The 24,526-nt window shown below is 38.0% G+C and overlaps 1 protein-coding gene across 1 annotated transcript in view; it reads left to right on the forward strand.

Annotated features, from left to right (window-relative positions):
• Positions 1 to 7,673, forward strand: part of SERPINB13 (serpin family B member 13) — a 14,341-nt gene extending 6,668 nt beyond the window's left edge. The window contains exons 4-8 of the mRNA XM_017528775.2: positions 2,231 to 2,359; positions 2,751 to 2,868; positions 4,324 to 4,466; positions 4,987 to 5,142; positions 7,009 to 7,673. Coding sequence (XP_017384264.1) covers positions 2,231 to 2,359; positions 2,751 to 2,868; positions 4,324 to 4,466; positions 4,987 to 5,142; positions 7,009 to 7,413 — 951 coding nt within the window. The 3' untranslated portion in view covers positions 7,414 to 7,673. The remainder of the gene's footprint in view (positions 1 to 2,230; positions 2,360 to 2,750; positions 2,869 to 4,323; positions 4,467 to 4,986; positions 5,143 to 7,008) is intronic.
• The last annotated feature ends 16,853 nt before the right edge of the window (positions 7,674 to 24,526 follow it).

Below are 24,526 nucleotides of genomic sequence, written 5' to 3' on the forward strand. Positions count from 1 at the left end.
AAAAAAAAAAAAAAAAAAAAAAATGCTGGAGGCATCTGGAGGCATCATGCTACCTAACTTCAAACTATACTACAAGACTACAGTAGTCAAAAAAACATGGTACTGGTACTAAAGCAGAGATATAGACCAATGGAACAGAATAGAGGCCTCAGAAGTAATGCTACACATCTACAACCATCTCATCTTTGACAAACCTGACAAAAACAAATAATAGGGAAAGTATTCCTTACTTAACAAATGGTGTTGGGAAAACTGGCTTGCCATATGCAGAAAGCTGAAACTGGATCCCTTCTTTACACCTTATACAACAATTAATTCCAGATGGATTAAAGATTTAAACATAAGACCTAACACCATAAAAACGCAAGAAGAAAACCTAGGTAATCATTCAGGACATAGGTATGGGCAAGGACTTCATGACTAAAACACCAAAAGCAATGGCAACAAAAGCCAAAATAGACAAATGGGATCTAATTAAACTAAAGAGCTTCTGCATGCAAAAGAAACTATCACTAGAGTGAACCAGCAATCAACAGAATGGAAAAAAAATTTTGCAAGCTACCACCTGACAAAGGGCTGATATCCAAAATCGACAAAGAACTTAAACAAATTTACAAGAAAAAACAAACAACCCTATCAAAAAGTGGATGAAGGGTATGAACAGACACTTCTCAAAAGAAGACATTTATGCAGCCAACAAATATATGAAAAAAGCCTCATCATCACTGGTCATTAGAGAAATGCAAATCAAAACCACATTGAGCAACCATCTCACACCAGTTAGTATGGCGATCATTAAAAAATCAGGAGACAAGAGGTGATGGAGAGGATGTGGAGAAGTAGGAACACTTTTACACTGTTGGTGAGTGTGTAAATTACTTTAACCATTGTAGAAGACAGTGTGGCAATTCCTTAAGGATCTAGAGTGAGAAATACCATTTGACCCAGCAACCCCATTACTGGGTATATACCTAAAAGATTATAAATCATTCATTTATAAAGATACATGCACATGCATGTTTATTGCAGCACTTTTCACAATAGCAAAGACTTCGGACCAACTCAAATGCCCATCAGTGATAGACTGGATAAAGAAAATGTGGCCATATACATCATGGAATACTATGCAGCCATAAAAAGGGATGAGTTCATGTCCTTTGCAGGGACATGGATAAAGCTGGAAACCATAATTCTCAGCAAACTAACACAAGAACAGAAAACCAAACACCGCATGTTCTCACTTATAAGTGGGTGTTGAACAATGAGAACACATGCACATAGGGAAGGGAACATCACACACCAGGGCCTGTAGAGGGGTGGAGAGCTAGGGGAGGGGTAACAGGGGGAGAGGGGATAGCGGAAGGATAGCATTAGGAGAAATAACTAATGTAGATGATGGGGTGATGGATGTCGCAAACCACCATGGCACATGTATACCTATGTAACAAACCTGCACATTCTGCACATGTACCCCAGAACTTAAAGTATAATAATAAAAAATAAAATGCATGTTGTATTTCAAGAACTTAGTATGAGAATACAAAATATTAATTTTAATATATTATTTTTTGATGAAATATGTATATTTTATATATTAACATATAATTAATATTTATTGTATTTATATGTTGAAATAATGACATTCTAGATATGCTGGTAAGGTAACGTAGAATATGAAACCTTCAATCAGAAAAATGATGGGTCCTACATAAAATAACCAGAAAAGTTTTTTTTTTCCCCTGGTGACAAGGATAAATCTCACTTTAGCCCAACGTGTAGTGGCTCAAACCATCAGGAGTCACTTTTCTTACTCACTCTCTGGAAAAAATTTCCAAACTTCAGAAGATAAGAATTGTTTGGGGAAATTATTTACTTTCATTAAGTGCTTAGAATCTTGTGGGAAGCTAAAAACAAGCTTATTGAACATTTAGTGAGCACCTTTGTTTGAGACCAAACAAACCACAACTTGGGTTATAAAAGCAAGATCTGTGCTGTTGGGCTTGCAGAGAAGGCTTTTCTCTGGAACTGAGATTGGTCATAGATTACATTATCCTATGACTTGGGTAAAAGCCACCTGATATCCAAGGGCCACACCAAACACAGGGACCACTCTTGAGGCTGACAAACTCAGGGAGAGACCCAGAAGCTGCATCCTCATAGGGGAGAACCTAGGCTTGCTTTTGCCAAGATAACCTGTTGAGTTTATTTTTATTTTTTTTTAATTTTCAAGATTGAGAAGACAGAAGCAATACATCAACAATTCCAAAAGTTTTTGACTGAAATAAGGAAACTCACTAATGATTATGAACTGAACATAACCAACAGGCTGTTTGGAGAACAAACATACCTCTTCCTTCAAGTAAGTTTTGCTGTGCTTACCACATCTGCGAGTTACGTATTCTGGAACGGCCAAATGGCACAGTCCCACCTGGGTCCTGAAGTCATGCTGCCTAAGTTGTCTGCTTGGCTCTGGCCACATCACTGCAGTGCTTTTCCATCCTGACCTACAGACATTCAGAACTGTAGGGAGCTTCTTTTTAGTCCTGGCAATCTGAACCTGGTTTTTGACTCGCCCCCAGATAAGCTGCATAAAAATGTGCATGCAGGTACTCAACGTGATGTGCCCAGGGCCTTAAAATTTTTTTGCCATATTAGTGACTCTAATGTATACATAAATTTATTTAGTGATGTTGGCAATTGATAAATTGACTTTTTAACCTCTTTTTATACTTCCTTTGTTTCTCCTAAAGAAATACTTAGATTATGTTGAAAAATATTACCATGCATCTCTGGAACCTGTTGATTTTGTAAACGCAGCAGATGAAAGTCGAAAGAAGATTAATTCCTGGGTTGAAAGCCAAACAAATGGTAGAGTATGGGTGGGCCATTCATTGCACAAACAAACAAACGAACAGTACTTCTTGACAACCTGCTGTGAATGAAGCCCTGGGCTTGACACTGCATGGGGTGCCATGCAGTCAATAAGCTTTGGGAGGGGACCTGAGGTAGGTTTTGCAGGGTTGGAAGGGCAAACCTGGGCCTAGGAGGTGGGGAGGACACTGCAGATTTGGAGCAATTTCAGAAAGTGTGGAGGGGCCAAGGGGAGACAGTGGGGGGACCACATGAAGCCAACTGCATGGAAACGCTTGCTGGAGAATTGTTTACACATAGCCATGGATCACAATACCTGGCGGGGGGGGGGTGGGTCCTGAAAATGAGATGATGTCTGTTTTGGGTTTACATTCTTTCCTTTATATCAGAGCCTTTCTTTCTGAGTTTTTCTCTTTCTGTGTTAAGTGAGAAACATGCAGCTCTCCCATCAAGACTTGTCTTTCCCACCCACAGCTGGGGCCACCTGGGCTTCATCTTCACTTAAGCATCGTGCAGGGAGGTTGACAACCTACAGCCCTCCCCGCAGCAGAGGATTTGACAAGTTTCTTACTCCATTATTCCTTTCTTATCCCATCGTATGAGAAATCCACAGAGAAATGTTGATGTGGAAATTCACCTTGGGGAGCAGTAGCTGATACTTTACTGTTAGAGTTTCAGATTCAATTTTTATAACAATTATCAGAGAGGCCTTTGTTATTCAGAATGTATTTTTTCTCCCTCATGCTTGGTCTGAAGAAAAGAAATAAAAGAAGTAGAAAAAATAGGAACTTTCAAAAAGTTGGCTGAACAGTATTTTTTAGAATTTACTGTGAGATGGGCTGAACTCAGAGACAAAAATATCAACTCCTTGTCCCATATAATAAGTATTCCTCAGTCTTAGGTGGTAACTATATTGAATGGTAAGCATAATAATAGTGAATACAGTGCTTATTTTGTGAGAGATGGTGTTCTAAATGCTTTACGTGTGTTAAATCATTTGCTCCTTTCAACAACCCTATGAAGCAGATTTTTAAAATATATATATTTCATTACCCTTTAGGCTCTGGGGTACATGTGCAGAACGTGCAGGATTGTTTATAAGGCAGATTTTATTCCTATTTTACAGATGTGGAAACTGAGGCACAGATAGTCTAACTCGCACAAGAGTCCTTAGCTGATAAGAGGCAAAACTGGTTGCTAACAGAGGCATCTGACCCCAGAGTCCGGACTCTTAACCACGAACCTTAATTTATTCAGTGGTATAAATAGGCGATGGGCAAAATGAGAACCTCCCTGCTGATCCTGCCAGGGAACCCTTTGTCAGCAAGGCCCTCAGGTGCTGACCTGGCTGGGTTTTTAATGATCAGTCAAGTCCATCTGCATCATATCTGTCATACATATTCCTTGTCCTTTGGAAGATGGGCCAACCTTTTTCTGTTTCTTCATTTGCAGAAAAAATCAAGGACTTGCTCCCAGATGGCTCTATTAGTAGCTCTACCAAGCTGGTGCTGGTGAACACAGTTTATTTTAAAGGGCAATGGGACAGGGAGTTTAAGAAAGAAAATACCAAGGAAGAGAAGTTTTGGATGAATAAGGTATGGTCTTTAATTTATTTTTGTGATGTCCTTACGCATGGGACGTAACATCTAAAGTCATGGCCTGGTACTGTGGCTCACCCCTGTAATCCCAGGACTTTGGGAGGCCGAGGTGGGTGAATCTCCAGGTCAAGAGACTGAGACCACCCTGGCCAACATGATGAAACCATGTCTCCACTAAAAATACAATTAGCTGGGTGTGGTGGTGTGTGCCTGTAGTTCCAGCTACTTGGGAGGCTGAGGCAGGAGAATTGCTTAAACCTGGGAGGCGGAGGCTGCAGAGATGAGATCATGCCACTGCACTCCAGCCTGGCGACGGAGCAAGACTCTGTCTTAAAAAAAAAAAATCTAAAGTCATGTTTGAGCAAATGCACACTGGTAGGTAGCAAATGCTCATTCTGAGACTCTGATATTCGGCTTTATTTAGATTGAACTAATTATTTTGATGAGTTAACTTGGTTGCCTTAATGCCTTTGGTCTTATGTGCTGTAATATTGTGTGCTGTGTTAATTTGTTGCAGGACACAAGTAAATCTGTGCAGATGATGACACAGAGCCATTCCTTTAGCTTCACTTTCCTGGAGGACTTGCAGGCCAAAATTCTAGGGATTCCATATAAAAACAATGATCTAAGCATGTTTGTGCTTCTGCCCAATGACATCGATGGTCTGGAAAAGGTAAACGCTTGCATTTCCTTATTCTTGCTGTCATCCCCTGAGGCTTTGTGTCCCAGGGCTTCTGAATAGGAGCTGGTGGCCAGCAGTGTCAAATAGAAAGTGTTTCTCACTGTGCAGCAGCTGCAGATGGATATCAGCAGGGGAGGATTAAATAGTACAGGTCAGGTTTCTTGAGAACAACCAAATCCTAGAATTTTTGGGATGAACTAAAATGAAAATTTAAGATAATATGGGAGTCCTAAAGATCACCTGCCATTCTGAGAAATGGCTGGTAAGTACGGACCCCTTTCCTGAAAAATAAAATCACATATGCATATATACAACCAATTCTGCACACTGTCCAGTAGACTCTTGGAGCTTTTGAATTTCTTTCTTACATCCTTACACCATTGATTTAGTGTCACCCATTTTGTAGTTAAAAAATTTATATGATTAGTGCCCTGTATTTTGAAAATCAGGAGAGCTTTGTTTCAAGTCCCTGTTTCTTTAGTGGCTTTCACACCCTTGAAGCTTCTTAACTTCCTTGAACTTCAATACTTCCCCATCTCTGAAGAGGAGTCCATGGTGCTTAATGTGTAGCACTGTTGTAATGATTAGAGAAATGTGGCCTTGGTGGAGTCCAGGACATAGAAAGCACCCAACAATGATAGCTGCTGTCTTATAATACCAGATGCTGTGCTGCTTCTGTATGATATTGCTAGCAGCATTTTAAATTGGAAAATATTTTGGGACAGCAAAATGCCAATATGTCTGAGAGCTTTAAGAGTGTTTATATTCTGATTTAAAACCCTAGTTGTGAGAATTACCCTAAAGAAATAATGTAGAAGAAAAAATTGCCTTTCTGAGTCAAATCAGATATTTCAGTGTTAGATACACTGGAATGCCTAATTGAAATTCATAGTGATTATTACTTTTGTATCCTTAGTAACTATCAAAACGATCATAATACCTGATATGGACTAAATGTTTGCAAACTGAGTTAATAGCTAAATATTGGGAAGAATTTATCAACGCAGTGAGAATATTATCTAGCAGTTTGAAGACAGTAGAGATATGCAATAGTGTGAAAAATTTTACTTCATTTTTACTTCCTTTTATTTGAATGTTCAAATAAAATGAAGCAAAAGTTTTACTTCATTAAATTTACTTCATTTTATTTGAAAGTTCAAATAAAATGAACATTCATTGTGATTGCAACTATGCAAATATATATGCATTCAAAGACTAGGGAAGGTAGTTAAAATGAAGGATATATTAGGTTGATAAAATAAGAAATGACTTATTTTTAATCTTTAAAAATTTATTTAATGCTATTGGATTTACACACATACACAGATAATTTAAATAGAGAAATATAAGACAACTGGGATGTGTTCGGGGGGAATAGGGGAGGGACAGTGGGGGGTAGGGAGGTTGGGGAGGGATAACATGGGGAGAAATGCCAGATATAGGTGACATGGGGATGAAGGCAGCAAACCACATTGCCATGTATGTACCTATGCAACAATCCCGCATGTTCTGCACATGTACCCCGGAACCTAAAGTGCAATAATGTATATATATTAAAAAAAGGAAAGAAAGAAACAATGCTAAGCAACAGGGTGTTGGTTAAGTAAGTTTTTATACCAACATATAGCTTACCATTTTGTACCAATGAAAATTAAATTATAGAATATTTACCGATATAAAAAAAGAGAAATATCAGATAACCACCTGCTGTATAAAGAAAATAATCTAGTGAACTAAATTTTCCACTTTTAACTATTACTACAGTTAATAACTTCTGACTGATATAAATCAGTGTTATACTGTTTTAGATTTTTATCATTAATCATACCATTCTACCCTTCTGTTTTTTGAAAATAGATAATAGATAAAATAAGTCCTGAGAAATTGGTGGAGTGGACTAGTCCAGGGCATTTGGAAGAAAGAAGGGTGAATTTGCACTTGCCCCGGTTTGAGGTGGAAGACAGTTATGACCTTGAGGCAGTCCTGGTCGCCATGGGAATGGGTGACGCCTTCAGTGAGCACAAAGCTGACTACTCGGGAATGTCCTCACACTCCGGGTTGTATGCCCAGAAGCTCCTGCACAGTTCCTTCGTGGCGGTCACTGAGGAAGGCACCGAGGCTGCAGCTGCCACCGGCCTAGGCTTTACTGTCACATCAGACCCCGGTCATGAAAATGTTCACTGCAATCATCCCTTCCTGTTCTTCATCAGGCACAATGAATCCAATAGCATCCTCTTCTTTGGCAGATTTTCTTCTCCTTAAGATGATTGCTGTCATGGCATTGCTGCTTTTAGAAAAAACCACCAGTGTTATTCATATGATTACAAAAATCATCCATTCTTTTTTTTTTTTTTTTAAATTATTTTTAAGCAGTCTTACTCTGTCTCCAGGCTGGAGTGCAGTGGGTGATCTCGGCTCACTGTAACCTCTCTGTTTCAAGTCACCTCACTGACTCCCTGTTTCAAGCGATTTTCCTGCCTTAGCCTCCCAAGTAGCTGGGATTATAGGCACTCGCCACCACGCCCAGCTATTTTTTTTTTTTTTGTGTGTGTGTGTGTTTTTTAGTAGAGACAGGATTTCACCATGTTGGTCAGGACGGTCTCAATCTCCTGACATCATGATCAGCCTGCCTCTGCCTCCCGAAGTAGTAGGATTCCATTCTTCTAAATGTCGTCATGATTGCATTCCCAGTCTTGGCCATCAAATCAATGATTTAATGACTCCAATAGTGTGTGTGTTTATAACCGTCCTCGAAAGTGAAATATCCTTTCTTTTGTGCCATGTATAAGGAGAGTCAAACCAAACCTCATTGATAATCTCCCTTGGTTTCTTTTGAAAGTAAATCAGTATTTTGTAGTTTTGTGCACTAAAGGATAGTCTCTCCAGTAAAGAGTATGAACTAGTAATTTTGGGGGTCTCTCTAATTCTAATATTTTGGCATGTTATAATTCACAAGTAAAATAAAACAATAATATACTCAGCTCATGTTACTGTTCCCCAACAGATATTGTGGCAAATCACACATAGGAAAGAGAATTTGGGAATACAGTAGCAAAACATAAAACTCAAATGCCAGAACAAAATAAAGCAATATAGCAGATGGAGAGGATGCTGGTATTTTCATCTTCCATTCTAACATTGTCCATTGTTAGGTGCATAAGCATTTTAATATTGTGTAATAAATGTGATATTTGAGAAGATAAATGATGTAGTTGATCAGTATTTCTCCTCTATCACCTTTTTAGACTTTATAAGGTAAGTACTTGGAATAATTTTTAGAAGGGTTTCCTTTCTTTTTCCCCATTGCTATTTTTCTGGTTACTTTTTGAGCGAGGTATGAGTATTACCAAATGATATTTTCTGAAGATGCTTTTTGAAAAGCTCTGAATCTATTGCTGCTCTTAATAGATTCAGCCTGCTGTTTTGTAGGCTTGTTTCACTTTTCCCACCCAGTTTTTAACAAGATCACATAATTGGCTTATTTTTTTTTAATAGCTTTGTCAAACTACAATTTACATGCCATCAAATGTACACACTTAAGTTTATAATTCATTGACTTTTGGTAAATTTCTAGAGTTGTGCATCACCACAATCCAGTTTTAGAATATTTCCATGACCCTAAAAAGTTTCCTCATGCCTATTAATATTCTCAATCCTGGGTACCACTGAGTTGTTTTCCGTCTTTATAAGTTTTTCTTTTCTACATCTTATATAAATTGAATCATACTACATGCAGTATTTTGGGTCCGGCGTCTTGCACTTTGCATGATGTTCTTGAGGTTCATCTGTTGTAATATGTATTGATACTTAATTTTTTTCATTGCCGAATAGTATTCCATTGCATGGAAAAGACCTATTTTATTTATAGGTTCACCACTTGATGGACATTTGGATTGTTCTCACTTCTTGGCTGTTAGGAATAATGTTGCTCTGAACATATGAATAAAGATCTTTGTGTTCACATATGTTTTCATTTCTGTTGGGTAGATTTCTAGCAGAGAAATTGCTGGGCCATATGACAAGTAAATACTTAGCTTTGTAAGAAACTGTCAAACTGTTTTCCACTGTGGCTGCATTATTTCACATTACGAGCAGCAGTGTTTAAAATTAGTGTCTTCGAATTCTCACCAACATCCAGTATCGTGTCTTTATAGCCACTTTTGTAGGTAGAAAGTGGTATCTCACTGTGGTTTTAATTTGCATTTCCCTTACATTTAATTAGGTTGAGCAGTTTTTAAATGTGCTTATTGGCCATTTGTTTGACTCTGTTTGAAGAAATGTATACAAATCATTTGCTCATTTCTAAATTGGATTGTCTGTCTTGGCCTCTCATTTTATTGAGTTAAAACAGTTCTTTATAAACTCTGGCTTACAAGTCCTTAATTCCATCTAAAATTGTACCTATATTTCTAAACTTCCTATTCGTTTGTTGGGTTTTCCCCGGGCTTTTCTGACAGTTTTTATCCTAAAGACTTATAATTAATATTACAGAACTTTCCAACAATGAATTGATTCTAAAAGCAAAGGTTGTATGCATGCATGTGGCCATTGTTCATTTTTGTAATTTATTTGGTTATCAGTTTGTTTGATTTTTTTATATCTCCATCTCTTCTTTGAAAGGGCTAAAGGTGGCAAAATGTTTACTTTTACCTTTTTTAAGAGAACATGTGAACATTATTTTCTACTTGATATCATTCAATTTTTTAACCTAAAATGATTGTGAGTTATCACTGTTGATGTTCAGAAAATGAAATTCTTCAGAGTTTCCTTCCATTGAGGATAGTACAAATTCTATGCTATGGCTCTAAGAAAACACCCCAAGAAGTTCCCAAACCAATTTGAATAATAAACTAACTTGAAGCCATCAGTTCTCATTTTTCATGTTCTAATTGAGTACTCGTGTTAAAATCTCAGAGGGCAATAGAAGGAGACTGGAAGGTAGGAGAAGAGATTTTATTCTTTCTTTATTTATTCTTTTTGAGACAGGGTCTTGCTCTACTAGGCTGGAGTGCAGTGGCATGATCTTGGCTCACTGTGGCCTTGACCTCCTAAGCTTAAGTGATCCTCCTGCCTCAGCCTCTTGAGAAGCTGGGTCTATAAGTGTGCACCAACATGCCCGGTTAACTTTTGTATTTTTTGTATAGACGAGGTCTCACTATGTCACCCAGGCCGGTCTCAAAGTTCTGGGCTGAAGTGATCTGCCCACCTCGGCCTCCCAAAGTGCTGGGATTACAGGCATGAGCCACTGTGCCCAGCCATATTCTATCTGTTTTCTTCCTGCTCTGTCTTTATCTCTAACCTCACTCCAGCAAGGGTTCTTCTTTCCAGGAAGTGTAGGTAGTTCTAATCTCTAGCTTGGTTTTAGTCCCCCTAACCTTATCATGATCTTTTAGATATATCAGCATTAACTATGCAGTGCCCTCTCCAAAATCTGAGATCCAGATCTACAGAGATCCTCTACCAAATTTCCAGGCTCAGATATTACCAACATTACACTTTGTTCCCTCACCGTTAGGGTGGTCATTCTTGTCTACAGTTGCTTGTTATGTTGCCTCAGCGTCCCCTAACACCTGTTTAATGAATTCCTCATGTTACATTCATTCTGTTGCAATACCTGGTGTGAGTCCTTTTTTCCTGCCAAATCCTCAATTAATGCATGCATCTTATTTATAATATTTTAGCATAATGAAAATTTCTCTTCTCAGTTCTGTGTGACATTGCACAACATCAGCTTCTTGAATATTATTTTTGGAATATTTCTATATGCTATTTATTTAAAACATTTTCTTATGCCTGGCAACAATTAGAAATTATTTTTAGCTACAAATATTTCGGGCAAGCAGAAACAATGCAGCCACAAAAAAAGATGAGTTAATGTTTTTGCAGGGACACGGATGAAACTGGAAACCATCATTCTCAGCAAACTGACCCAAGAACAGAAAACCAAACATTGCATGTTCTTACTCATAAGAGGGTATTGAACGATGAGAACACATGGACACAGGGAGGGGAAAATCACACACTGGGGCCTGAAGGGTGGGGGCTACTGGAGGAATAGCAGTGGGTGGGGGGATTGGAGAGGGACAGGATTAGGAGAAGTACCTTATATAGATGACGGGTTGATGGATGCAGCAAACCACTACCATGACACATGTATACCTATGTAACAAGCCTGTACAATTTGCACATGTACCCCAGAACTTAAAGTATAATAAATAAATGAATAAAAATATATAACTAGCAGATTCTACAAATAATTACATTTTGAATATTTGCTTCAATTTCTCTTTTGAAAGACAGGAAATGTTACATATACAGCTAAACAATCCTATACTTTTTCTATTCCTTAGGTTGATTACTAAGGTTAATTACTGTTCTAAAGGTAGTGTTTGTAACAGCAGTCATGCTTCATACTTCTGAGTATGAAGGCTTATTTGTCCATTCTATGAGGAAATGAAGGTCCATTCTGTGAGGAAATGTAAGGAAAAGCTACCACCTCTTCTGAGGCAGGAGGCCAGGCATGACTCAGAAGGCAAGACTTAACTTGGGTGGTGGAGCTCAGACATCAGACCAGATTGCGAAATAGCTAAAACAGGGAAGTGTTGGAAGTACCTCTCCATAAGACATGCCTGCCAGTGTACCATGTCAGTTTATCCTTGCCATGACTACACACAGAAGTTATCACCCCTTTCCATAGCAATGACCTGACAACCCAGAAGTTACCACCATTTTTCTAGAAACTGCTGCATAATCCACCTGTTAATCTGCATATAACTAAAAGTGGGTATAAAATGACTACAGAATCTCCTCTGAGCTGCTACTCTGGGTACACTGCCAGTGGGGTAGCCCTGCTCCACAAGAAGCAGTACGTCTGCTGCTGCTGTACACTGCCACTTCAAGAAAATTTGCTGACACTACTGGCTCATCCTTGAATTCCTTCTTGGGTGAAGCCAAGAACTCTCCCAGGCTAAGCCCTAATTTTGGTGCTTGTCCGCCCTGCATTACTTCTACTATGTATCTACATGTACCTATAGAAAATATATAATTTTGTGTTTTTAAACTTTATATGTATCTTTTCTTCTGCATTTTGCCTAAGTCATTCGAATCTTTATTTTAGATTTTGTGACATTGACAAATGGAAATTTAGTTTCATTGTTGTCTGGCATTTCCTCATAGAGTGGACAAATAAACCTAGAAGTACCTTAATGTGTTTCTTGTAGTGTGATGTAAAATAGGTCTATCCTTTGAAACATGCAAAGTTAACGGAAGAATGAATTGCATATTATGGTTAATTCCATGCCTTTGTTGATCATTTTTATTATTAAGCTTTTAGTTGCTTGTGGGCTAAACATTTGTAATTTACTAAAACCTGTTTGCAAGGTGAGTGCTGAGAGCCTTCTCCAGGTCTGTTACTAGCACAATCACTAAATACCACAGCAGCATCGTTTATGATTTCCAGCACCTAGAGTTTAGTCTCACACAGCATTATTCACTAAAGGTAATGATAATTTTTTTTGGAAGATAGGTTTTCCACGTATAGGGCAGGAAAAATTTAGAAGGGATTTGTAATCTGATGTTGTTGTAATAAAAATAGGTGATGCTAAAAGGATAAAGGGGCCAGGTTAGTAGCCTCTCATGGCCAAGTTGTGACAATTTGGGCATGCTTAATTTTGGCAAAATATCTACAGTTAATTGAAACTGATTGCATCTTTAGAGATTGCATATTTATTATTGGCGTGAATGTAGACTGGTGCAGTTATTATGGAAAATAGTATGAAGGTTCCCTAAATAAAAATAGTACTACCATGAGATCCAGCAATCCCTTTCAGGGTAAATATCCAAAGGAAGTGAAATTTCCACCTTGTAAAGATATCTGCACTTCCATGTTCTTTGTAGCATTATTCACAATAGCCAAGATATGGGCACAACTGAAGTATTCATCTATGGATGAGTAGATAAAGATATAATGATCTCTCTCTTTCTCTCTTTCTCTCTCTCTCTCTATGAAAGATTTCCTTCTTTTGTTTGGCTGCCATTAATAAGGAAGGAGTTCCTGCCATTTGCCACAACATGCAGCAAGGATGGGCTTGAGGACATTATGCTAAGTGAAATGTCATACACAAAAAGAAAAGTACTATATGATCTCATTTGCATGTGTAATAAAAAGTCAAATACATAGAGAAAGAGAATAAAATGGTAGTTATCAGGGATTGGGGGGATGCAGGGAGAGGGTGAGAAAATAGAGAGACATAGTCAAAGGTTCCAAAGTTGAAGATAGGTACGATGAACAAGTTTAGAGCTCTAACGTACAAGACAAGAATGATGGTGAATAACAACGTATTATATATAACATTTTTGAGAAAAATAGTAGATTTTAGATGCTCTCGCCACACATAGAAAAAGGGTAACTATGTGAGATGATGGATATATGCTAACTTACTTGACTGGAGCAACCATTTCACTCTGTACCTGTATATCAAAACAGCAGGTTGTATACAGGTATATACAATGAAAAAGTTTAAAAAATTGTGTGTTTAAAATGATACTCAAAAGAAGACATTTAAACAAAAAGGAGTTAAAATAAAAAAGCATGAAAACAAGATGTTTTAAGGGAATTTAGAAAGTGGGGAAGTGTTCATTTTCATGGGCATTTTGTTGAGTGACATTTTCTCTGATGCTCAAGAACTGGAGAACGAGGCTCAAAGCTGGAACAAAGAGGCTTTATGTACCCTACATTCATAAAACTCCTGAGTAATTGAGACCAGACACCTCAGGCTTAGGATGAAAAGGCCAAACCAGCTCTTCTGCTTCCAACCAGTTAGGTGGCCACCTCCTTCTCAGTCTATTAAAAAAGGCAGAAAAGAAACAGTGGAGGTGATTCATCTGAGTTGTGAGTAATAAGCCTTTAGCAAGTGCAGGGAATCAAAGAGCAGTAAGGATGGGCCAACAAGTAAACAGATATAGCAGGAGTGTTATTAACCACAGGTACAGTTCAGGGCCTTCATCAGTGCTTCCCCCACCAGCTGCAGATAGGGGCCCCTTCATTTCACACTCCTTTGACCAAACATTCAAGGTCTCTTTCTTTGGGCTTCCAAGGTCCACAGTGGAGCTGGGCATGTCCGTAAGTGGTAAAAGGAGGATATCAGGAAACAGCCAGGTGATGTCGTTTTGCAGTATCCTATCTGGCAAACAGCAGAGGAGCAGCTGTTTAAACCGTCTCTTGGTGCCATGTGGCACTAATCTGGTAAGGTTGCTAATCAGTTCCAAAGGCCCTCAACGGGTCACATGGCTCAGGCCTGGCCAATCACTGTCCCTGTTCTGCCACAGTAGTCTGTTTAAGGGATGTGAATGTGGCCTTGGACTTCACAGAAACACCATGGGACTGAAGCTCTCTTTCCTTGGGCTTACTAGATGAAGTATTTCCTGAAGTCATATAACCTTATTCTCATGATGAAGGAAGTTTTCTCTCATACAGTAGAAGAAAATGAGACCAATACTGAGAAACAGTGCCAAGGGATGAATCTCATCTTCCCCACCCCTGACACACACACACATGTGGACATGCACACACAGAACACCTGATCCACCTTGTTTCACAGTTCTATCAGCCAGTAAATGTCTGTAATTGCTTAAGCTAGTTAAAGCTGAGCTTTAAAACTGGGTACCTGAAGAATCCTGAGGAATACACAGCAACCTTAGATGAAAACTTATTAATAGCAGCCAAGTTGGAATCTGTTTTTTGGGGATGGTTGAAGTCCTAGTTATTTTGGGGAATTGACTGAAAAGATTTCCACTTGTTTTGTATAAGGGGATGGGTGCCAATGGAACAGCTAGCATATTTTTAGAGAATATAAATTTTGCCTTATAGTTTGCCTACATAGAAAACTATCTATTACAGGGAGAATAAGAGGAGTAAATCTCAGAATTAACCCTTAAATTTTTTTTTCAACTTTGGTAATAATTTTCAAATGAATCTCTTGCTTCTTGTTTATATCTGAGAGATACCTTATAAATTGTGTAATTCATATCTGCTTCAAGGTAGGTTGGTAATATTTCAGTGGGCACAAAATTGCAGTTGATCAAATTCTACAAATAAGAATGTATTTATGAATAAACAGAAACTCACCAGAACGAGCTCTGAGCATTCTTTTTTTGCAAGACAATTTAGGACAATGTTGTCTTGGTTTCTATGGTGATAATCACATTTGCAGAACTATGTGGGTCAAATATAAACTATTGTCCATGTTACATTCTTTGGAAGCGATCAACTTCTGAGGGAAGACCGAGTGGCTGGTGTTGTGGAACATGTGGAATATGCTTGAGAGGTCTGATGGGGAAATGCTTCCAAATGTGGACTCTGGAATTGGATTACCTGAATTTGATTTCTAGCTCCACCACCACTTAATAATGTGACTTTGAGCAAATCATATGACTGTCTCTATCATAATTTCTTCATCTGTAAAATGAAGAGATCACCCAATAAAATAATGCCTTGCGGGGTTGTTTTGGCAACTAAATAAGATTGTCCATACGAAGTGCTTAAGAAAATGCCTGATTTATTTTCTTATGATTAGAGAAGGGTTATGGGTTTTTGGAAAGGATATCACAGAGGTGAAATGCCCTTTTATCATGTGAGGGGGTCCCTGGTGTCTACATGACATCACTAGGGTGTTAACCTTGATCACTTGGTTAAGGTAGAGTTTGCCAGGTTTCTCCAATGTAAAGTTTCTGTTTTTCCCTTTCTGTGCTATATATTGTTTGAAATCAAGTCATGAAGTCTAGCCCACCTTCTTAGGGGAGGGATTAGGCTCCACTTTCTAAAAGAGATAATCCCTATATTACTTGGAATTTTTCTGTAAGGAAAAATTCAGGAGTATGTAAAAAATAAATATTTATCAACTTTGTTAAGATATAATTTACGTAAAGTAAAGCCTAGGATTTGATGAGTTTTGACAAATGAATACAGCAATGAAAACACCACAGTGACCAAAATACAGAGCACCATCCACCAAATTTGCTTATTCTGCTTCCCAGGAAACCACCCTTGCAGCCGTGGCCCAGCAACCCTTAGCCTGCTTTTCATCACTATTGAGCAGATTTGCCATTTCCAAGTTTGTGTTGTTTTTGTTTTTTTAATAGAAACAGTGTCTTACTCTGTCACCCAGATTGAAGCTCAGTGGTGCGATCAAAGCTGACTGTAACCTCAAACTCTTAGGCTCAGACAGTCCTCCTGCCTCGGCTCCCAAAGTGCTGGGATTACAGCCACATGCCACACACCTAGCCAATTTTCAGGTTTTATACAAAGGGAACGATAGAATATGTAGCCCTTTGTGTTTGACTTCTTTTGCTCAGTGATATGTTTTTGACATTCATCAATGTTTTGGGGATGTCAGTAGATTGTTACTTTTTATTGACAAGCAGTATTGCATTATATGGAAAACCACATTTTCTTTATTCATCAGTGGACATTTATGTTGTTTCCAGTGTTTGGTTACTATGAATAACTACTATGAAAATTTGTGGGCATGTTTTGTGTGAGTACGTGTTTTCATTTCTTTAGATACTTAGAGTGATATTGCTGGGTCATATGATAAGTATAAGTTTCAATTTATATGAAACTGCCAAAGTGCTCTCCGAAGAGGTTCTATAATTTTATATTCCTATCAGCAATGTGTGAGCAGTCCAGCAGCTCCGTATTTAGTATGGTCAGCCTTCTTTGTTATAGCCATTCTAGTTGCTATAATTTAAATAGCATCTCATTGTGGTTTTAATTTTTGCATTTCTTTTATGACTAATTACATTGAGCATCTTTTCTTATGGTTATTGGCCATATGCCTATTTTATTTTGTGAAATATCTGTTCAAATCTTTGCCTATTTAAAAATTACTTTGCTGATCTTATTGACTTGTAATTGTTTTTTAATGCATTCTAAATGCAAGTGCTGTGTGAGATCCATAGATTTCATGCTGATGTTTTTGAAGAGCAGTTTTAAATTTCCATGAAGTCTAATTCTTTAACTTTTTATTTTATGCTTTCTACTTTTCTGTGTCTTATTTAAGGAATATTTGCCAGTTTTAGTTTTGTTAAGACTTTCATCTTTTTTTCCCAGAGGTTTTATAGCTTTAACTTTCATACTCAGGCCTATGATTGATTTTAAGTTCATTTTTGTGAAGTAAGTGTTGGTATTAACTGTTTTCCATACAGATATTCAATTGTTTTAGCATCATTTGTTGAAAAACTCCTTATTCTAGTGAATTAATTACCTTGGACACTTTATGACATATAAATATACAGGTTATATCTGAATTCTTTGTTTTTCCACTACCTACGTCTATCATTATCTTAATACCATCCCTGATAATAGTCCTTGTCCTGAAATTTAATTTGTGTAACATGAGTGTAACCACTCAAGATTTCATATTAGGGTTGGCATGATATTTCTTTTTGCATTTTTGATTTTTGTCTTAGAGGTGCCATTACATTTAAAGTGAATTTTAACACAGACATCATATAATTGGATGCTATAGTCACATCATGAAGGTAGGATAGACCCCCCCCGACCCACCTAAAATTAGTTGAATGTTGTGACTGATGATGCTACAAATGCACCAAGAGGGTATGAAGAGATTTGTTACTCATGTAATGAGGCTTTCTGGGGAGAGCAGAGCGGGGTCCCAAGCAGGCTTGAGAGTCAGGAGGGTCAACTGGTTTTGGCTTTATTGTGGTTACGGGCTGAGACTAGGGTGAAGGTTTCTGTGATGGTCAGGGCTTGCTTGATTTGAACTTTCCACAGGTACCAAGGGAGGAGCTCCAGGGCTTTCTTCCCATCCAGATGTGAATCAGAGGGACAGAGGGAAGGTGGGTTTTGATGCTGTCAGCAGTCAACCATCAAAAATGCAGCCAGGCTCTATTACATTGGATCTTGCTTTGTAATGCAGTCTGACAATTTCTGTCTTTCAAATAGAGTGTCCAACAATATTTATGGTAATTATCATTAAGCATGGGTTTGAATTTACCGTATTGCTCTTTTTTTTCTTGTCTCATCAGTTCATTGTTCCCCTCTTTTCCAGACTTCTTTCTATTTTTTATATTCTATTTAATCTCCACTCTTGGCCTACTAATGGATGCTTTAGAGGTTACAATATTTGTATTTAACTTATTAAAGGCTACCTTCAAACAATATTATTCAACTTAATTTTTAATGTGACAACCTTACCACACTGTACTTCCATTTCACCTCCCATCCTTTGTGCTATGGTAGTCATTGATTTTATTTCTAAATTTCTTATAGCTCACGTAATACCTTTCCATTCCTTTTGCTTCAAATAGTTGCTTATATTTTAAAATTGAGCAAAACATCTATTATATTTATCTGCATATTTACTATTTTGGTCATTCTTCATTCTGAAGTTTCTATTTCCTATCATATTTCTACTTCCTAAAGAAGTTCTGGGGGAATTCCAACAACTCTTTCACTAGAAGTATAGTGGTAACCTGACCCATCAACATAGATATGGTGGGCCTATAGGGACATACAGTTAAAATTATTTTATTTTGCATTTTTTGAGACTCTGAATTTTTGAATAGAAAGGTGTAACAGAAAGCAAGCATGATTTTAAACCTGTGCTGTTCAATAGGGTAGCCACCAGACATATGTGGTTGCATTCATTTAAATTAATTAAAATTTTAAAATTCAGTTTTTGTATTCATTATCTATTAGTGCATTAAAAATACCCCAAAATGTAGCAGCTAAAAATGATAAACACTCTGATCTCACATTTCCTGGGGGTCAAGAATCTCGCATTGCTTAAGTGGGTGCCGATGGCTCCAGGTCTCTCAGGAGTTTGTAGTCAGGCTGTCCTCAGGGCTGTAGTCCTCTGGGCTCACCTGGAGCTGTAGAATCTGCTTCCAAGCTCACTCATACAGCTGCTTTCTTCATGTCTCAAATGTACCATCAATTTTTTTAAGTATTAAAAGTTTAATATTTTGTGGTGCTCTCATTTACTTATTCTATGAAGAAGTATATGCTAATACTCTGCTAAAATGTTTCTTAAAGTAATTGACCAGTAGAATGCTGGAAGGAACGTTAGAACTCATCTATTCAATTCCTTCATTTAAACAATGAAAAATAGAAGTGCAAAGTAATTAGCAATACAAAAGGAAAACATTACAACTACAGCAATACTACCTGGTATGCAAATTTTTAATACTTAATAAGCCTAACCGTCATAAATACCATACCCCACTCTTGGTACTAATTGGCTATATTAGTCAATTTTTATGTCGCTATAAAGAACTACCTGAGGCTGAATAATTTATAAAGGAAAGAGGCTTAATTGACTCACAGGTCAGCATGGATAGGGATGTCTCAGGAAATTTTCAATCATGGTGGAAGGCAAAGGAGAAGCCAGACACCTTCTTCACAAGGTGACAGAAAGGAGAATGAAAGAAGGAAGAACTTGCCAAACATATATAAAACCGTAAGATCTTGTGAGAACTCACCTACTACCACGAGAACAGCAGGGGGGAAGCTGCCTCCATGATTCAATTACCTCCACTTAGTCTCTCCCTTGATGTGGGGATTATGGGAATTATAATTCAAGTTGAGATTTTGGATGGAGATACAGCTAAACTGTATTATTCTACCCCTGGACCCTCCCAAATCTCATGTCCTCATATTTTAAAACACAATAATGTCTTTTCAATAGTCCCCCAAATTCTAAATTCATTCCAGCTTTAAGTCAAAAGTCCAAGTCCAAAGGCTCATCTGAGACAAGGCAAGTCCTTTCTACAAATGAGCCAGTACAATAAAACACGAATTATTTCTTTCCAAGATACAATGGGGGTACAGGCATTGGATAAATATACCTGTTTCAAATTGGGGACATTGGCCAAAATGAGCTGGAGGCCCCATAAATCCAGTGAGGTTGTTAAAACTCTGAAATGATCTCCTTCAGCTCCATGTCTCACATCCAGGTCATGCTGATACAAGAGGTGGGCTCTTATGGCCTTGGGCAGCTCCACCCTTGTGGCTTTTCATGGTACAGCTCTTGAAACTCCCCAACTGTTCTCCACTTGTCAACTACTGAGTGGATTCCTCACTGGTTTTTTTTTCTCTTTCCTGGCAAGTAAACTCAGTGATGCTTTCTTAGCCCCAATGACCTTTGCTTCATCCTTTGACAGGGCACACAAAAAAGTGATACCAGAACTGGAAAACTGAAGCGTGGTTTCGTGACTCCCAGTGGGTTTATCTCCCCATCTCAACTCTATAGAGTTGTTCTCTGAGAGTATTACTCGCGTAGCTCTGAAGAAATCCAATCCTAGGCCAATTCACTGAGTCCAGAGAAGATTCACCATGAGTTTAACTAACAGACCTTGTGATATGCAAACACTTCAGTCCTCCTGGTTGGTTACGTCAGACTTCCCACACAGACACTTCGATATTGCCACGTCTGTCCCCTGTGAGGTAGGAGCGCTGTGCAGTTGACAGGATTTATGAAAAGCCTTAGAGTAAAATGTGCAGAATCCAGGGATTTACTCAAGTCTCACTTGTGGACTGGCTGTTCTTTGGTAAGGCTCTAGGATATTTCAGGATCTGGTCTCAGTTTTACAGGATCAAATGCATTTTTGTTTGCTTGTTTCTACATCTATAACTTGTCAGATCCTAGGGATCTAGTTTAATTATATTCAATGTATATCCTTTAAGCATTTGCTGCAAAAAATGCAGGCATCAGTGGAACAATCCTTGCTGTTGAAGGATGTCCAGTTTGGCGGTAGAAATAGACATTTTTGTAGGCTGCTATGTAAAAGATAGCAGTCTACACTGATGATAGTGATCTGAAGGAGACTTTCATTAGTTCATTGGGAGGTTAGAGTGGGTAAGATGCTTGGCACAGATTGGAAGGGATGAGGAAGAGGGTTTCCCATTACTCAAAGCCATGCCCCTGATTTACTATCTGGAAATAGTAACTTTATTGCTATGTAAGTGGAGCTATATTGTAAGCCACATTTTGTCATCTTGGAGCTTCTTCCTGCTGGAAAGGTATACTCACAGACCAAATTATAGTTTAGAAACTTGCTTGGTAAGTAAAGGATTAGAAAAAGGAAAATGGGTGTGACCTGAGATGACAAGAACATATGTATAGATGTTCTGGGAGCCATCCTTATAGACCCTGCAACAGACAGGTGTTTGAAGAGATACTGACTTGTTGGCCAGCATGGTGAAGCCCTGTCTCTACTAAAAATACAAAAAATTACCCAGGCATGGTGGTGCATACCTGTAGTCCTAGCTACTCAGGAGGCTGAGGCAGGAGAATTGCTTGAACCCAGCAGGCGGAGGTTGCAGTGAGCCGAGATCACACCATCACATGCCAGCCTGGGTGACAGAGCATGATTCTGTCTGAAATATAGTTTTTTACCTGTCACCAAAAGCAGCTTTGTAGGAGCTTATCTAACAAAAGAGACACCATTATGAAAATGTATCCTAGATCAGATGTGTTTTGTGGTAACCTCTTTCTGGTATAGCATTAGAAAGACAGCCTGGTTTCACTCATGAATCCAAAGCCTGACCAACAACTCATCTGCAAACTCTCTCTCTGAAGAAGACTATTTTACAGAACAAGGTCCACAATATCACATTACCTTTAGGCAACTTTGGAGAGTTTTCATTTCAGAGACTGATATTTTATGACTTTGTCTTGAGGCCTGTAGTCCCCTGAAGATCAACTAGCGACTATAATCTGCTTTAAACCAAATCAGGGAAGCCTGCTTGCCACGACAGTAACAGAGCTGAATAACAGTAGGAGAAAGTGGGAAGTTAGAACCAGGGAAAGGGATGAGCTTTGATCTCGTAGGAAGAACTATTCTTTCCCTACCCATGAATATCTGGTTTATACCATCAAAAACATGCAAATAGAGAAGCTCACGGTAGTATCGTGGGATTTGTGAATAAACAAAATCTATTTTATAAATACTACATTCTAATTTTGAGATGCATTTGCTACTTTAGTGATCATTAAAAGTAAAAAATGAAACACAACAAATTATAATATTAAAACCAGTTTTTAAAAACCAGTTGTAAATGATTTGTATTTCCAAAAAATTTTTGAGTTTGTCAAGCTGTGTAAGGTGGCAGTGACTCTTCCTGACAATGTATTTTGTACCAGATGCTTATTTCCTTCTTAAAGGCTCTCCCATTGAGTCTTTTCACATTCCCAATACATTTAGGAGCTGAAAGTTTCAGAGCTATTGTCAGAGAGCTGAGCTCTAGCTGCCCCAAAGTTCTGATCATTCTCTCTCTCTCTCTCTCTCTCTCTATATATATGTATATATATTTATATACATATATATATGCATAATATAATCAGATCAGAACTATATATATAGTATATATATAGATCAGAACTGTATATATAATATCTAGTTATAATATATATTATTTATATGTATAGTTCTGATCTGATTATATAATATATATTTTATATATAGAGATAGATATATATAGAGAGAATGATCAGTCTTGATGAGGTTGCAGTGCACTCCTGCACCAGGGTTCCCTCAGAGTACTGAGGTGCAAGCCTCTTAAAATTATACCTAAGGGTCTCTCCATTCCACAATGCATCAAACGCCTATAAGAAAGCAAAGCGTCCCCTCTTCAGTGTCATAATTACCAAGCATATTTTCCTTAAGCCTCTCATGACAGAGTTCTGCTGGAACAAAGCACACTCTTCATAATTGTGGAATGTATTGGAAAAATATAATTAAAACCAACATCTTCGTCCAACCCAGAAACGCTCTCCACAATGGTAGCAGAGAAAGAAGGCACTTTCATTATTCAGTAAGCATTGAACCAGAATGAGATGTTCATCACAGGCAATCTGCTAAGAGATGGCAAAGGCAGGAAAACAGTCTCATCCTTTTATGTAGACAGGCAGATCCAATCCATCCCATAGATGTTCTCAAAATAAACAATAATTACTCCTCAAGTAAGAGGACTTGACAGCCCCATTTATCACACATAATTCATCCCAGGTTCACCTGGTAATTGGGGTGACCATCTGTGTTAGTTAATTGGTTTTACACAGAGGAAAAACAAACTTCTATCTTAAGAAATGGAGGTAGTTTTGCAGCTTGGAGGCAGGTGCCCTCTGATGTTAAGCTCCTACCCTCCTCCAGAAGCTGGGAGAGGACAGCTATCTCCCCCGATGTTTACATTTCAAAGAGATGGTTCCCAGGTCCTTGAGAAAGATATTTCTTCATCATAAAGTTGATAAAAGACATATTTAGTCTTCAAAAGAATTAATATACACTTCAGAGAAGGAGGAAATATTTAGAATTATAAACTTTCTAAAGTAAATACTCTGATACAAATGAGGGGAGAAGAATTTCTTCCCTTATATTTAATAGGGAGAATTAAGCTTCTTATTTTTAATTTATGTTTGTCTTTACAAGGGTTAAGTTAAATTTGGTTTTTCATTTGACATTAGGTCTATTAATCACAATCTGGTTATCACAACTGTCATATCTCACTCAAAAATTTATGTAAAACAATGTGGTCAGTAATATACTTTCAATTCTCTTTTTCTTTGAACTCATTGCATTGTTTTCTTTATCACAATTTATTATCTTGAACTAGTATTACCAGATGTTTGGAAATAGTAGTTGCCAAAACCACTTATTAGAATTACAGTGTTTAGAAAATAGCGAATCTTTGTAGACCATTAGCAGCAGCAGCACCAGCAGTAGTGGCAGAATCTTCTAACTTTACTTGGAAACCAAATCATGGCCATCCTGTCCTCAGCTACCTTCTTAACTATCAGTGTTAATTTATCAGTTCTAAAATGTTGGTGGATTCCAGGTCAAAGAGATATTTCTCTTCCCAGTTTGATTTATGTATATGTCTCCATGTCAGCATTTGAAAGCATTATTGGAAGCTGTAAACCAATGTTTGTAGTAAGCTTATTAAATGTGTTTAATATTTCTGGTTCACCAAACTTACACGGATTATTCCTTGAGTCTAGAAAATGTTAACTTATGATCTTGTATTTATGATGTGCTTTCCATCTCCAACTAGGTTTTGGGTCATCCCCACACCCAAAACCTGTCATTGCCAGAAGTGTTGGCAGAAAAAGCTGCTCCAAATTTTACATATATTGCAAACGTCCTGCTTCCTTTTCAGCTCACTCACTGGGGATTAGCAGCAGGTCCTAGGATACCTGAGCACTTGTACAACTCTGCTGTATTTGTGCAGGTGTGAAATTGGAGAGCGAAGGCTTGGGATGGAGAGGACAACCTCCCTATCCCAAGAGCCACCATTTGTGTAAACCAGGACATGCTCTGGAGAATATGGGATCAGAGATGCAGTGATAGGTTGTAT

Source organism: Cebus imitator, unplaced genomic scaffold (assembly GCF_001604975.1).
Source record: "Cebus imitator isolate Cc_AM_T3 unplaced genomic scaffold, Cebus_imitator-1.0 Scaffold55, whole genome shotgun sequence".
NCBI classification, from domain to species: Eukaryota; Metazoa; Chordata; class Mammalia; order Primates; family Cebidae; genus Cebus; species Cebus imitator.